The sequence below is a fragment of the Calonectris borealis genome, unplaced genomic scaffold, assembly GCF_964195595.1.
Source record: "Calonectris borealis unplaced genomic scaffold, bCalBor7.hap1.2 HAP1_SCAFFOLD_35, whole genome shotgun sequence".
NCBI lineage: Eukaryota > Metazoa > Chordata > Aves > Procellariiformes > Procellariidae > Calonectris > Calonectris borealis.
The window spans coordinates 2,280,391-2,295,136 of NW_027441451.1; the positions used below are offsets into that span (position 1 = coordinate 2,280,391).

The 14,746-nt window shown below is 54.0% G+C and overlaps 1 protein-coding gene across 1 annotated transcript; it reads left to right on the top strand.

Moving 5' to 3' along the window:
* Window positions 1–8,737: 8,737 nt before the first annotated feature.
* LOC142076223 (olfactory receptor 14A16-like) lies at window positions 8,738–9,679 on the top strand. The gene has a single exon (XM_075138602.1). The coding sequence runs from the start codon at window positions 8,744–8,746 to the stop codon at window positions 9,677–9,679; it is 936 nt and encodes a 311-aa protein (XP_074994703.1). The 5' UTR covers window positions 8,738–8,743.
* Window positions 9,680–14,746: the final 5,067 nt, after the last annotated feature.

Here is a 14,746-nt window from a genome sequence, read left to right on the forward strand (position 1 = left end):
CCCTTCTCTCTCCAGTAGAGGTAGGGCACTCCATGGATAGGAAGCCCATCACACCAGGGTCACCACGCGTGTGCCTACACCTTCAGACTTCTGGTTTTTCTCTCCACCAACCTTCCCTCACCCCCTGGAGAACACAGTCAAGGACCAGACCAACAGTTGTCACAGTGGGCCGGTCAGGAGCACCTTGTCATTCCTGGAGATCAGCTTCACCTCCACCAAAGGCCCTCGGGGACAGCAGAGACCCCACCAACAGCAAACCCATGTCTTGCCAGGGCTGCCCTTCCCAGCCCTGGTCCTCTCTGCCCTTGGGGACAGCAGGGTTTGCTCACTCTCTTGGCACCCAGGTTCAGCTTTCTGTTTCCACCTGCTCTCCACCCCGGCATGTCTCTGCTGTGAAGCAAAGCCTTTGCACACATGGGGGCTGGGACTCTTGGTCCCAGGTTTGCCTAAGACAAGTGAGAGCTTGGCCTGGGGCTGCACCTGCAGTGCTACAGCCCAAATGTGCACTGATGCCCTCAGCCAGGGGCACAGCCAGGACGAGCTGGAGCCAGATGGGCCAGCAAATGTAATGCAAACCTGGATCTGACACTTGCAAGCAGGTGAGAGCTGGCCAATGAACTGAAGGTCAGTGTAAGCCTTGGTTGTCCTGACACTGAAACAGTGGGGTCCCAGCTCCCAAGGGATATGAGGAAGGAGAATTGAAGGCTGTAGATGCTGGACATCATTGGAGCAGACTTTGGCCTCTTCTGCGGAGTTCTGGTGGGGTCTCGTGGTCAGCAGCGTTGAAGGGCAGCTGAGCTCAGTGCAGCTGGTCTGCAAGGACAGCATCCTCCAAGCACAGAAATGGTCTCTATCAAAACTCAGTTGAAACTTGAAAGTAAATTCAAGGGCACCATAATGAGCTGTTACTACTTCAGGGACAGTTCAAGAAGAAGCAAAGATAATATGGGATCACTCCTAAATCTAGTAAGAGTAGGCATGGATAGATCTGAGATATTTGATGTGCTCTTATCACCAGCAAGGTCTCCCAGGCCTTTGCGCCTCAAGGCAGGACTCCAGAGGAAAACAGCCATCAGTGGACAGGAATCAAATCAGTAGCTGCTTGAGCGAAATCAAATGTTACCATTGAAAAGGGACCGGATGTAGAAATCTGTATTTACATCGAGGGAGAGAAAGTGTCATCAGCTTGCTGGTCCATGTCCATGGTCTGTGAAAAATAATGAGAATTTACAGACCAGTGTCAAAGCTGTCAAGATGAAGCCTTCTTAAACACTTATTACACCGAGGTCGTTTCTGCACATGTTTCAACTTCTGCCTAACATCTTCCTTCAGGGGTTGATGCACTTGCCCTCACTGAGGTGGTCACCAAGATTCCCAGGGGTAGCTGAAGACCCCACATGGTACTAGGAAATGTTACCCTGGGCTGACAGGAGCCTTTCTGGAGCAGGAGCTGGTGGACAGGCAGGGTAGGCCAAAGCATCTCAGTTGAGACAACTCCTTTCTCTCCCTTGAGTAGGAAGGGAAGCCTGGACAATTGCCCCCAAGGTGTCCAGCACTGGAGGAGAATGAGAGCATTCCATTCACTTTGCCTCTCTGCTTCCCTCTGTGCATTAAGGGAGCTCATGACTTCAGCGTGTGACTCGCTCTGAGTGAGTATGGAGAAACAGAGTTTGGGGCAGGGAGTGCTTTGGGGGTTCTTGGGGTCTGTGCTTGACACAAACGTGTTTTCTGTTGGTCTAAGGCCATCCACGGTGGAAAGTGGACTTCAGAGGAGGTAAGGTGGACTGAATAGACAGCAGAGGAGAGTGGTTTATTTTTTATTGAACCATACCTTCATTTGGTTTTGTTTGCTGGAATTAAGAAACATCCTTCTGTGTCTGCGTGCAGCTCGTTCTCCAAGCAAAGCGGGTGGGAGTTGGTGCCAATGGGCTGAAACACGCAGCTACGGACTGTAGTGGAGAAAGCTCAGGTTTGAACAAAGGTGCTGTAAGTCCCAGGGGGCTGATGGGAGAAATGGTGGGGTTGGAGGTAGGGACAAAGACTGCCAGTCTGACATACGGGGTCTTGACTTCCCTACATCTTCAGCCTCCGTTAGGAGATGCTGAGGATCAATATCAGTTGGAATTTTCTGGTATCACTGAATGTGTAAGCAGAAAAAGAAGAAGGGGAAAAAGAAGAAATGGTTTCTTACTGATATTTAGTATTGAAAACTTTTCACTTTGACTACACTCCTGAAACCTCTCACATTAACCACATAAGAACAGAGGAATGAAGGAAAGTTATGCCCAGAGACTTGGCTGGGTAGGGCATTTTGCATGTTAATGAGCCCTCTGGTGCCAAGTTCCTGAACTGCAGATACTGAAAGAAGACTGAACTGGCCTCTGGAGAAGGAAAAGTCAGCAGCACGTCTCCAAGTTTCTGCAGGTGTTATTTAGTCCCCCTGAGGGCCATCACTGAAGAGATCATGGAGGGAATGAGATGACAGGCGACTGTCTCTGGGGGCCGGTGAAGCAGGAATGGTGAGGCACTGCTTACAGGTTGAAGATCAGATGTGCAGGCAACTGTGAAAGGCCTTGATGTGTTTCATCAAGCAGATGCTCAAGCGCTGACCCCCATGCCCTAGGAATGGGGATCCGTTCCCTCCTGCGATGCTCAGGGCTCTTCCAGGGAGCAGGGAGATGTGGGGATGCAATGCCGAGTGCAGGGCTGCAGTAGGACTCCTCCCAGGCTGTGTGGAGGGTGGGTGAGGAGGCAAGGAAGTGCTGGGGCTGTAAGGAACTGGTGTCCTCTCAGGGGCTACAGTGGAAGAGACAGCAGCCATAGTCGAAAGGACAAGGATTTCAGTTCTGTTGGGGGGTCCCAGCCCCCACAAAGGGGCCATCCCCTCCACAGGCTGTCCTACACTGTTCTGTGCCTGTGCCTCTTTCTCTGCAGATTTTAACCACCAGCCCTGCTTCCCCACCTCACTCTCACCCCATCATGTCCCAAGCTTTACTGATGACTTTCTGTCCTCATTGACTCATTCTTCAAACACAAAGCTGTGGTTTTCTGAGGTTCTGCAATGGCTGTGAGTTCTCCACAAACTGTGCAGCTTCTTCCAAAGCCCTGCTAATGCTCCTCAATCAACCAAAATGTGATGGGACATCAGCCCAGGAGGTTTGTGCGTTCTCCAGGCTCATGGATATTTGCCTGAGGTCCATCCAAGCGTGGGGGGTGAAGGAAGAAAAGAGATCAAGGTCAGCTCATTGGGCACTACTGAGCACATTCCCCCCAGCAGTGGGCATTCCCCTTCTGCCAGGCTGAGCCATGCGCACAGGATGGAAATGTCTCTATCATCCCTGTTTGTACAAGAAGGGCCTTTCTTCCTGCCATATTCCCAGGACAATCCTCCTCTTCTTCCTCTTCCACCTGCAGGCATCAACTGCTGTCCATTGCTGGGCTCAGGCATGGTTGTAAGGATTTGCTAAAGCCATCAGCCATCCCCTTGCTTCTCCCGGACATCCCCCGACCCTCTCTCCCAGACCTACCCATGGCCAATCACTGCTGCTCAGGGCCTCTCGCTCTTCAGAAGAGGCCTTGAGCTTCTTGGTTCTTCCTGGTGCTCATTATAAACTTCCTCGCTCGCTCCAGAGCTCATGGTGAGTTTTCTTATCCACAACAGGGCCTTTTTGACCATCTCTTATGAAACCGTTTTCTGTTTATGATCGTCTGTGCAGAAAGAGCCGTCACAGAAAAGCACCAAAGAGATCAAAACGGATGCTGCGTGAAATGCCATAAAAACCTGCTGAGTTCCCCCCACGGCTGTGTCTTTCTGGCAAGGAGTCTGTCCTGAGAAGGGGATCCAGCCTCTGCCACTCTCTGGAGAGGCAAACCAGCAGCGTCCATGCCACCTGGGGAGAAAAAGGGTGACTTGTGCAAGACCGCCCTTCATCTGAACCACTTCGATATGTACTTGGGCACGGGGTATCATGCCTTAGAGTGCAAACACCGATCTGATGGGCACTGCCCAGAAGGGCACCCACAGATGCAGACTGCTATGTTGCAGGTGTTTATATTCAGGCAGATTAAACTTTTAAAAAATTTTTTCTTAATTTTTTAAATACTGATACCCTTAGGGAAATCACACAAGCACTTGAAGGATTATTGATGCATTTTAACATGATTATGGACAAAAGGCCCACCAGCTTTGCATGTAATGGGATGCCAGAGGCCAAGGTTGGATGGTTTGGGCACTGTCCTGGGATCAGGGAAACAGAAGCGTGCTCCCACCTCCCCGACACCCTGCCCTCCTCAGTGAGACGTGTGAGAACCTCTGCCAACGAGGTCTGAGCTCACAGTCATGACAAGTATCATATGTCTAACTGCAGCCAACGTTGTCCTGCCAGCTCAGGATTTGAGCTTGCATCTGAGTCAAAACCCCTTCAGTTCACACTACCTCCAGCTTCCCTCTGAGGCTGGCTGTTGTGTGGCACAACTGTCCCGGCTCTCCAGGCAGGTTGGGCAATGGGTTGATGCCTGAATTGGAAGTTTTCCTCTTCCTGGGGTACAAGACCCTCGATGAGAGAAGGCTGTAGAGATTTGGGTTGCAGAGGTTTGAAGTAGTCCTTTCAAAATCTGAGCAGGGTGAGCTTTGGAGCCAAGGAAAAATAGAGCAGCTCTCAAGGGTGTTTTTGAATTAGTGGTACACCACCAGTACCTGCACTTCCAGTTCCCAAAGTCCTACCTGTGCAGCAGAGAGCCTGGAGTTGTGAGCTCCCTTCATCTGCCCCGCATGTCAGCATGTGAAATGGAACTAACCTAGTCATAAAGTTGGGTTCGGTTCTGTCCACAGCCTGAAGCACCACATGGGTCAGGAGACAAGCCAGGATACCTGACGAGGACTCACACTTCTCTGCACTTAAAGCTTAGGGTTCCAGGGAATCTCAGGTGGCATGGCATACCGATTCCTGGTTTGAAGGAGCTGGTCAAGTGCCTCGTCTCCATTTCTGTGATGGTGGCTTTGCTGCCTGGCTGATGTGCAGACTCTGTACATGGCTGCTGACACCTATTGAGAAACCTGCTCTGAAAGGATTACCAAGGTAGGCTGTTCTTTTTGGAAGGGTATTAGGAGAGTAAAAAAGAAGAACGTGGGTTGGGACAAATGAAAAGGGATGCCAAAGATGTGGTCAGGGCTGTTTGGAGGTACTTGTAAGGCAGCCCCGCACCTGATGTGAATTATTTCTGGGGTCAGGGAGAACCTGAGAGCTTCCTCTACCCTGAAACCATGAAGGGGAAGGAAGGACAGCATCCTTCAGGCTGGAAGGGACCTCAGGAGGTGTCTCCACCAACCTCTTCCTCAAAGCAGGGTCAGACCAGATTAGTCAGGCCTTTATCCAAACACATCTTGTTCACATTCCAGGACAGAGCTGGTGCACGCTCCCTGGGAAACAGCTTCCAGAGTTTGACTTTCCTCATGACTGAAAAGTTTCTCCCTATATCTAGCATCCTTCCAAGCCCAACCATCCAGCTTCTTTTTTACCCATCTGTTTATACACCCATGCAGACCGTAATATCCTCTCTTGGCCACAAGAATATTGTGGGGGATGTTGCTGAATGCCTTGCTGACTTCCAGGGAAAAGACCACCACCGCTCTCCCAAAGTCCAGCAGTCCTGTCCTTTCATCACAGAAAGCAAAGAGGCCGGCCAGGCACAATCTACCCTGGGTAAATGCAGTCACCTTCTCTTCCAGACCCCCAGAGGTGGGATCTGAGTGGACGTGCTCTGGGGCACAGCCTTTAGTTCCACTGCTCAGGCATTGGCCATTTCTGAAAAGTGCAGACCACATTTGGGTGCTGCCAGGCGTCAAGGAGTTCTCCCAGTCTCCGTGACCTTTCAGAGATGATGGAGAGTGGCCTCACTGTGCCACCAGCCTGCTCGCTCAGCTCCCTGGGATGCCGCCCCTCCTGTCCCAGAGACTGGTAAAGATTGCATTAGTCCAAGTGACCCCGACTTGATCCCCATCCACTGCTGGCTGTTCTTCTCCAGATTCCTACCTCGAGTCACAGAGGCCTGGGAGACCTTGCTGGTGAAGACGGAGGATGAGAGGACATGGAGAATCTCTCCTCTATCCCTATGAAATTCAGCAGTGGCCACACAGTGTCTTTGTTTCTTCTTTAACTCTTCCTCAAGGAGTCAACACTCCTTATGGTGCCCTTGAGTTGCCTTACAGGTCTAGACTCAGTTTCGATCGGGACTATTGCTGTGCCTGGAGGATGCTGCCCTTGAAGAGCAGCTGCACTGAGCTCTGCCACCATGCCTTGGCAGTTCATTCCATCAGTGTCACAGCTCGGTCTCTGACATGAACGGCTCCAGCTCACCATGTCTGTGGCCCTGGCTGAGGGCATTGCTGCACATCAGGGCTGAAGCACATACGCTGTGGAACCAGGCAAGCTCTGACTTGCCATAAGGGGTCCTGGTACCAAGTGTCCTCGACCCCGTGTGTGCAAAGGCTTTGTTTCAGAGCAGAGACATGGCAAGGACAAAAGATTGCTGAATGTCTTTGGAGGCCTAGGACTACAAACCCAGAATGCAATGACTAAATTCATCGAAGTGAAGACATTTTCCCCAGCATGGAATATTAGATCCTTCCCTGTCACCTTCCTGAAATCCTGCCTAAATATGGGACAGAAAAAGTGATTCTCATGCCCGAATATTTTCTAATAGGAGAAATACCCCTGCTGGAAAGAAGTGTCTCTCCCCAGCTGAGGGAGGGACCATCAGTGATGGCTTCAGGCTGTTCCCAGCAGGTTCCCTGGAGGCGCAGGGACACGTGGAGGGAGCCCCAAGGGGGCAGAGCAAGTGGTGCCTTGGGCTGGTCCTCTGCTACTGAGCTGGGCTGGGCTCCTGGGATGGAGGGAGCTCATGGCAAGCGGGCAGCGCTGCAGAGAGACAGCTCTGCCCAGGAGCAGCTCCTCTGCAAAGCGCAGCAGGGCTGGGGGCACTGCCTGCAGGCACCGAGGGGAGAGGAGCGAGGCACAGAGTGGTTAGAGGCAGTCTGGGCTGGGAGGATGCTGAGAATGAACGGGAGGAGAAACCTTCACAGCCCTTGACACGGTAAGTCTCCGGGTGCAGGGCAAAGAAGCGGCAGTGCCTGGAGAGATCTCCAAAAGCTGGCACATGCCACAGCCTGTGGGACATTTCCGGAGGTCTCTCCCACCTTCTCTGGTGTGGAGGAGGAGGACGTGCTGCAGAGCAGGGCTTCCCTGCTGCATGGTCAGAGGGACAGGGCATGAGGGCTGCCTTCTGCTGGGGGGGACTGCAGGGGTGTGCAGGCAGGGGTGCCCAGGGCTGTCCTTGCGAGCAGGGTCCCTGCACCCCAGGGGCTGTGTGCTGGGGCAGGGACTCTGCCGCCTGCCAGGGTCAGCACTCAGCCTGCCCAGGGAGTTCCCCATGGCGCTGTGGGGAGAAGCTGTGGGTGGAAGGAGCGAGCCCCAGCATAGCAGGGTCCTTCTGCTGTCGAGAGGCTGCTGCCTGGGTCAGGTTTGCTCACAGCTCCAGCTCATGCCCAGGTCATTTCTGAGGGGACGTTTCATGAGTATGTTCAGGGCAGGGGTTTCCTGCTGGAGTCTGTGCTTTCCTGAACCTGTGCTTCCACTTTTCTCTGGCTCGGCTTGGTGGGAATGGAAACCAATGCAGGTTAGAGCAGGGTCTCAGACTCTTAAAATGTCACGCTGAGGTTTACTAGGAACCTCAGCAAGCGCATTCACCCCCCACCAGCCTACAGATAAAACCAGCATCACCTTTGCATTTTCCTCAGGGTTTGTGTGACCTGTTCTTTGAGCCCTGCACACACAGCGTGGCTGCAGGGCAGAGCTGTGCAGACGGGGACTAGGATGGGCTCTGTGAGCACTGGCAGGGAAGGAACATGGGGCCAAAGAAACAGCTCCCAGCTGGGGAGGCAGCTCCAGGCAGCAGAGACATGAGCAGGGAGGGAGGGAAATGCTGCTGGAAACCCTGTTGCAGGGGAGATACGGGCACCTCCCAGCCATGCCCTGCAGTGCAGACTCCTTCCCTGGGCAACACCCCTCTTGTCTCCTCTCCCACCCAGCACAGCCCTTAGCCCGTGGGCTCTAGGCCGTTAGTCACCTCCTCGTCCAGCAGACCAGCAGAAGAGATGAAGTGCATCTCTCCTGCCACGTGCCCATTTCCCGCTGACCAGGGCCTGAGGGCGACTGTCCTGCATTGCTGTTGTCTGGGAGGGGTGTGCAGAGCTGGGTAAGGGAAAGGCTCCCCTCAGTGCCCATCTGTCTCTCTCCTTGCCTTGCTCAGATGCTCTTGGTATTGCTGACAGGCTCCTGGGAATGGCAGTTTCAGCTGCAGAGTCAGGCACAGACCTTGTGGGTCCTCCTATGCAGATGTGTCCACAGCAAGGAGGTGTCCCAGCTTTCCTCGAACCTGTGCAGCTCTGGGCAATGCAGTCTGTGAGGCTGGGGATGAGCTGACTCTCCCTTCATAAGTTGCCATGGTTAGGACGCTTGGCTCTCTCCTTGGGGTGTCCATCCAGGACCTGCTCCTCACGCCACATTCAGCCAGCACCCACCAGAGCTTCAGCCCCGCAGCTGAGGAAGGATTCCTGGAAAATGCAAAGGGGGGGTGTGCAGCAGGGGCGGGGGTGTGGGAAATGGCTTGGATTTTGCTCAGAGAAGTCTCCCCTAACTTCTTGTGTTTTCCTCCTTGGACAGGTCCCCATGCCCAGAGGGACCAAATGTCCAACGGCAGCTCCATCACCCGGTTCCTCCTCCTGGCCTTCGCAGACACGCGGGAGCTGCAGCTCTTGCACTTCTGGCTCTTCCTGGGCATCTACCTGGCTGCCCTCCTGGGCAACGGCCTCATCATCACCGCCATAGCCTGCGACCACCGCCTCCACACCCCCATGTACTTCTTCCTCCTCAACCTCTCCTTCCTCGACCTGGGCTCCATCTCCACCACTCTCCCCAAAGCCATGGCCAATTCCCTCTGGGACACCAGGGACATCTCCTACGCAGGATGTGCTGCACAGCTCTTTCTGTTTTTCTTTTTCATCTCAGCAGAGTTTTACCTTCTCACCGTCATGGCCTACGACCGCTACGTTGCCATCTGCCAACCCCTGCACTACGGGACCCTCCTGGGCAGCAGAGCTTGTGTCCACATGGCAGCAGCTGCCTGGGCCAGTGGGTTTCTCTATGCTTTCCTGCACACGGCCAACACATTGTCACTACCCCTCTGCCACGGCAATGCTGTGGACCAGTTCTTCTGTGAAATCCCCCAGATCCTCAAGCTCTCCTGCTCACACTCCTACCTCAGGGAGGTTGGGCTTCTTGTGGTTAGTGCCTGTTTAGGATTTGGGTGTTTTGTTTTCATTGTGGTGTCCTATGTGGAGATCTTCAGGGCCGTGCTGAGGATCCCCTCTGAGCAGGGACGGCACAAAGCCTTTTCCACGTGCCTCCCTCACCTGGCCGTGGTCTCCCTGTTTCTCAGCACTGCCATGTTTGCCTACTTGAAGCCCCCCTCCATCTCCTCCCCATCCCTGGATCTAGTGGTGGCAGTGCTGTACTCAGTGGTGCCTCCAGCAGTGAACCCCCTCATCTACAGCATGAGGAACCAGGAGCTCAAGGATGCCCTATGGAAACTGGCCCAGTGGACGCTGTTTCACCGACAATAACCTGCCTCCCCTTCTCTGCACATTCCCCAGAGTTTATCTTAGGCCACGAGTCTGCTTTTTTCTCTTGTGATAATCCTGCTTATATAGAATTTTCTGGGGTTATACTACTTGTCTTGCGGCTTGATCCTGTTGTGTCTGTCTCTTGCCCAACACTGTGTCAGATGTGGCATGGCCAATAGCAGCTCTTCAATAAAAGGGGATCTCCCAGGTGCAGCACCTGAAGGCTGGGCTCTTCCTCCAAAGTTGCTTCCAAATAAATATCCAAGGAATTGATATTTTAAAAAGTCTGTTCTCCTTTTTATTCTCAGTGTTTTGGGGTTAAGCTCACGGTACCATTGGGTTCCACTGGACCAAACGGTCTGGATTTAAGAGCTCTCCTCTTGGTGTCCAATGGCAGGGGAGATGGTCCATGAGCTCCCATTATCTTCTCACGTGTCTTCATGGATGACAAGACTGATGGCACATACCAGAGTCTCTGCAAATGAATTTGGAGGGGTGATGAGAGGAGAGGATGGGGACTCACCCCCTGCCCTGGGGTTGCAATGAATGGAGACTCAGAAGGTGAAACACCCTCCAAGGTGAAGTCCCCCAAAAGGAAAGCACCAAATCGAGGTATCCATGGACAAGGACTCTGCAGTGCCATGGGAGTGAGTGGGGAGCCAGCAGGCAGAGGGAGGGGAGACTGGAGAGATGCAGGAGGTGCCGGAGGAGGCCCAGGGCCAGGACTGTCGTGCTGTCGTGGGGAGTGGGGCTGGTGGGAGCAGAGGAGGGGGCAAATTCAGTGAGGGTTGGGCAACACCTGCAATATGAATTCAGGAGAGCCAGCGCGTGAGTAGCCTCCATTTCCTCGTGGCCTTGGGGCCAGCACCATTCCTGGGGCTGATGGGGAGGCTGAGCTCCCTGTGTGCCCCCCAGCAGCTGCTGTGCCCCTCAGAGGGGCTGGGGCCGCGGGGTGAGTGCCCAGAGCTCTGCAGCACCCTGCCGTGGGCACTGCCGTGGGACCAGCCCAGGCTGGGCTGCTGGGCTGGGCTGGGCTGGGGAGAGGGCAGGGGTGGTGGGGAGAGCTGGGGAGGGGCTGGGCTGGGCTGGGAAGTGCCCGGGAGAGGAAAGCAGCAGTGTAGAGCTCAGCTGTGTGAGTGTGCAGGGTGGGGGCACACAGCAGGGTGCTCACAGTGCAGAGTCAGGCATCATGGAGAAGGAAGCAAGGCACCAAAGGTGCAGAAGAGAGAGGCCCAGTCTGTGCCATGGTCCCTGGACACCCCGGGGAAGCTGCCCTGGGAAAACCATCCCAGACCAGTCCCACACACCAGCCATTTCCACCTCTGTTTGTACACCCCACCTCTGAGGAGGGTCCTTTTCTACATGGTCACCCCCGTTCTACTCTGGGGCTCAGTGATACCCAACTCCTCGGCCAGTTATAATGAAAAGGAAACCAGTTTCCTACTGACACTCATTACACACACCTGGAGGGATGTAAAAGACTTGTAGACGCAACGCTTAGGGACATGTTTTAGTGGTGGACTTGGCAGTGTTAGGTTTATTGTTGGACTCGATGTTCTTAAGGGTTTTTTCCAACCTAAATTATTCTATGTTTCTATGATAGCTCTTGCCACAGCTGGTCTCTCACCAAGTCCCTTCTCAGACAGCCCCAGCTCGATCAGGAGCTCATGGCCCTGTCTCAACAAACATTGAAAATCTCCATTGATTGAGATCCCACCAACTGGCCTGGGTCCTTGCCCCAGTGGTTGCCTCTGAGGGATTTCTCAAAAACCCAGGTCTCTCAGCCTCTCTTTGTCCAAAATGTGCTTCAGGCCCCAATCATCCTTCTGGCCTCTGCAGGACTCACTCCAGTCTGTCAGGGTCTTTCTTGTGCTGGGAAGCCCCACACTGGATGCAGCAGTCCAGATGTGGTGGTCCTGCAGAGTGTTAGTCTTGGCTGGCAGCCAGACACCCACCCAGCTGCTCATTGACTCCCCTGACTCAACAGGACAAAGGGAGAAAATAAGATGGAATAGTTCATGGGTGAAGGTAAAGTCACGGCGATCAGTTACCAAGTGCTGTCACGGGCAAAGGTCTTTTGACTTGCCGAGGATCAATTTAATTTGTTGCCAATTAAAAGAGGTTTGGATTGTGAGAAATAATAACAAAAATGTTAAAGACCATTCTCCTCATATGTTCTCCCAGGCTCAAATTACTCCACTCTTCCCAATTCATCTACCCACCCACACACCAAGAGGAGCAGGGGGGATGGTGAAGAGGGGGTTAACAGTCAGTAAAGAACATCCCTGCCACTCCTTCCTCCTCACACTTCCCCTCTGCTCCCCCCTTCTCCCCCCTGGAGAGCTTGTGTCCTCTCCATGGCATCCCACCATATTTGAAATCAAGGCCATGTGTTGTTCATTTCTTTCTGCCTCTCTTTTCTCCTTTATACTCCCAGAATCACAGAAATGTTGACCTCTGGAGATCATCTAGTCGAACCCCCCCAGCTGAGGCAGGGTCAGCTAGAGCAGGATGCTCAGCACCTTGTCCAGGTGGGTTTTGAATATCTCCATGGATGGAGACTCCACAACCTCTCTGGGCAACCTGTTCCAGTGTTTGACCACCCTGATACTCAGAAAATGTTTTCTTGTTTTCAGATGGAATTTCATGTGTTTTTATCTGTGTCCATCACTCCTTGTCTTGTCACTGGGAACTACTGAGAAGAGTTTGGCTCCCTGGTCTTCAAACTCTCCCATCAGGTGTCTATAGACATTAATAAGATCCTTCCAAGCCTCTTCTTCTCCAGACTCAACAGTCCCACATCTCCCAGCCTTTCCTCCTGTGAAAGATGCTCCAGTCCCTTAAAGCAGCTTTGTGGCCCTTGGCTGGACTTGCTTTAGTAGGTCAACAACTGTCTTGCACTGGGCAGCCCAGCACTGGACACAGCACTGCAGATGGGGCCTCACCAGTGCTGAGGAGAGGGGAAGGGTCACCTCCCTCCACCTGCCAGCAATGCTTCTCCTAATGCAGCCCAGGAGGCTGTTGGCCTTGGCCGCGGGGGTGCACTGCTGGCTCCTGCTCAGCTGCTTGTCCTCTGGGACCCCAAGGTCCTTCTCTGCGGAGCTGCTGTCTAGCTGGTTGGTCCCCAGCATGATGTCCAGAGTGTGGCTGGGTCACAGGCTGTCCTCCCCCAGGGACATTCTCAGCAGCACCTTGTCCTTCGTGGAGATCAGCCCCACCTCTGGCACAGGCCCCACGGTGCTGCAGAGTCACCTGGGAGAGCAAACCCCTCTCCTGCAGGGGCTGCACAGCCCTCGCCTCTTTCTCTCTGGCCTTGGGCACTGCAGCTTTTGCTCTCGGGGTGGCAACCTCATCCACCATTCTGTTGCCACCTGCCACCCACTCCAGCATGCCTCTGCTGGGAAGCAAAGCCTTCCCACACACGGGGTCCCATCTCTGGGGACCAGGTTTGCATGGGACAAGTCTGCCCTTGGCCCTGGTGCCCCATCGGAGGGGCTGCAGCCCAAATGGGCACCAAAGCCCACAGCCTGGGCCACAGAGAGCAGGAGCCGCGGGTGCCATCACAGAGCTGTGACTTCAGAGGAATAAGAGCTGAGGTGGGGAAGGACAGCTCCCATGGCTTTTGTGGTAATGGAGATAGAACATCTTTAGGAGAGACCGATGGGGAAGATGAGGAGTGGGGGCTGCCTTGTGTGGTGTCAGGGCAGCTCAGATATATGGAGGGTCTCTATGGGACACGTAACAGGTTAGATGGCGGCTTGTGTGGGGGTCAGCTTCTGAATGGGCCACCCAGTCTTCTCCTCACCTGGACCTGGTACTCCCAAAGGAGGAAGAGCTGGTCAGGGATGTGAAGACCAGTGTCAGCCTTGGCTGAAGTGACCATGAAATTGTGGTCTGCCAGACGCCCAGGGACATGGGGAAGGAGAGTAGCAGAGAGCAGACCCTGCACATCAGGGAGTGAGAATTTGGCCTAGTGAGGGCAGTGGCAGGTGGGGTCCAATATGGCAGTGTCAGGGCCCTGAGAGCATCCATAGGCCTTCATGGCCCTGAGCAGCATCACCTGGGGCCTCCACCTGCATCTCTGCCCATGGGCCCAGGAGACCACTGAAGCCCAGGCCTGAGGTTCAGCCCCAGCTTCATCTAAGCTGTAGGTGTTCGGGTCTCCAGACACAGCCAGAGACACAGCCTTGCCTGGCCATGGACCTTGTTGGTTCGGACTTGCAGAGGCACTCCCCAGCTTGAGTCTTTATGGGGTGTCCAATGAAATGACACCATCGCCCTCCAGGTGCCAGACCCCGGCTGATTCACAGAGGCCAAGGGCCTTTCTGCTGCCTTTCCTCCCATCACTTGGTCAGGTTTTGGGAGGAGAGGAGGGAAAAGCAGGTGAGGTTTCTGGGTGCCAAGGAATGAGATGGGGGAGTAGAGCCCTCACATGTGAAACGATCTAAAGGCTATGCTAGTTCACAAGTGTTCTCTTCAGCTCCTTTCTCGGAGGCCTTAAATCTTCAGCAGGAACCTGTAAATGCTGAGGTCCCTCCACCTCCCTCTCTTGTATTAATTAACTTGATAGCACCCAAGTCAGGGCTTTGTTTCAATTCTGTTTAGAGCCTAAAGTCTTGGCAAGGCTCCTCTTTACACACTCCAGGACACTGCTGGCCACCTTTGCCACCATCTAACACTACTGGGGTTTGTTTTGCCTTCTGTTCCCCAGCACCACCAGGGCCTTTTCCGCAGAGCTGCTCCCCAGCCAGGCAGTCCCCTTCCCCTGCCACTGCAGGCTGTCAGTCTATCCCAGGTGCAGGACCTGGCCTTTGTCCATTGTCTATCTCATGAAGTTCCTGACAGGACAGTCCTCCCACCCGTCAGGTTTCCCCTGAAAGGCATCCCTAAGGCACAGGAATGGTCCTCCCAAGTTGGTATCATTGAAAAATGTGGTGAGAGTTGCCTCCTCCTACAGGTCGTGGATACAGGTGTTAAACTGCACAGGGCTCAGCAGAGTCCCCTGTGCCGCCTCACCAAACCCCAGTACGTCCCCTGGCCTCCAGGTAGAGCATGGCCCCTTCACCC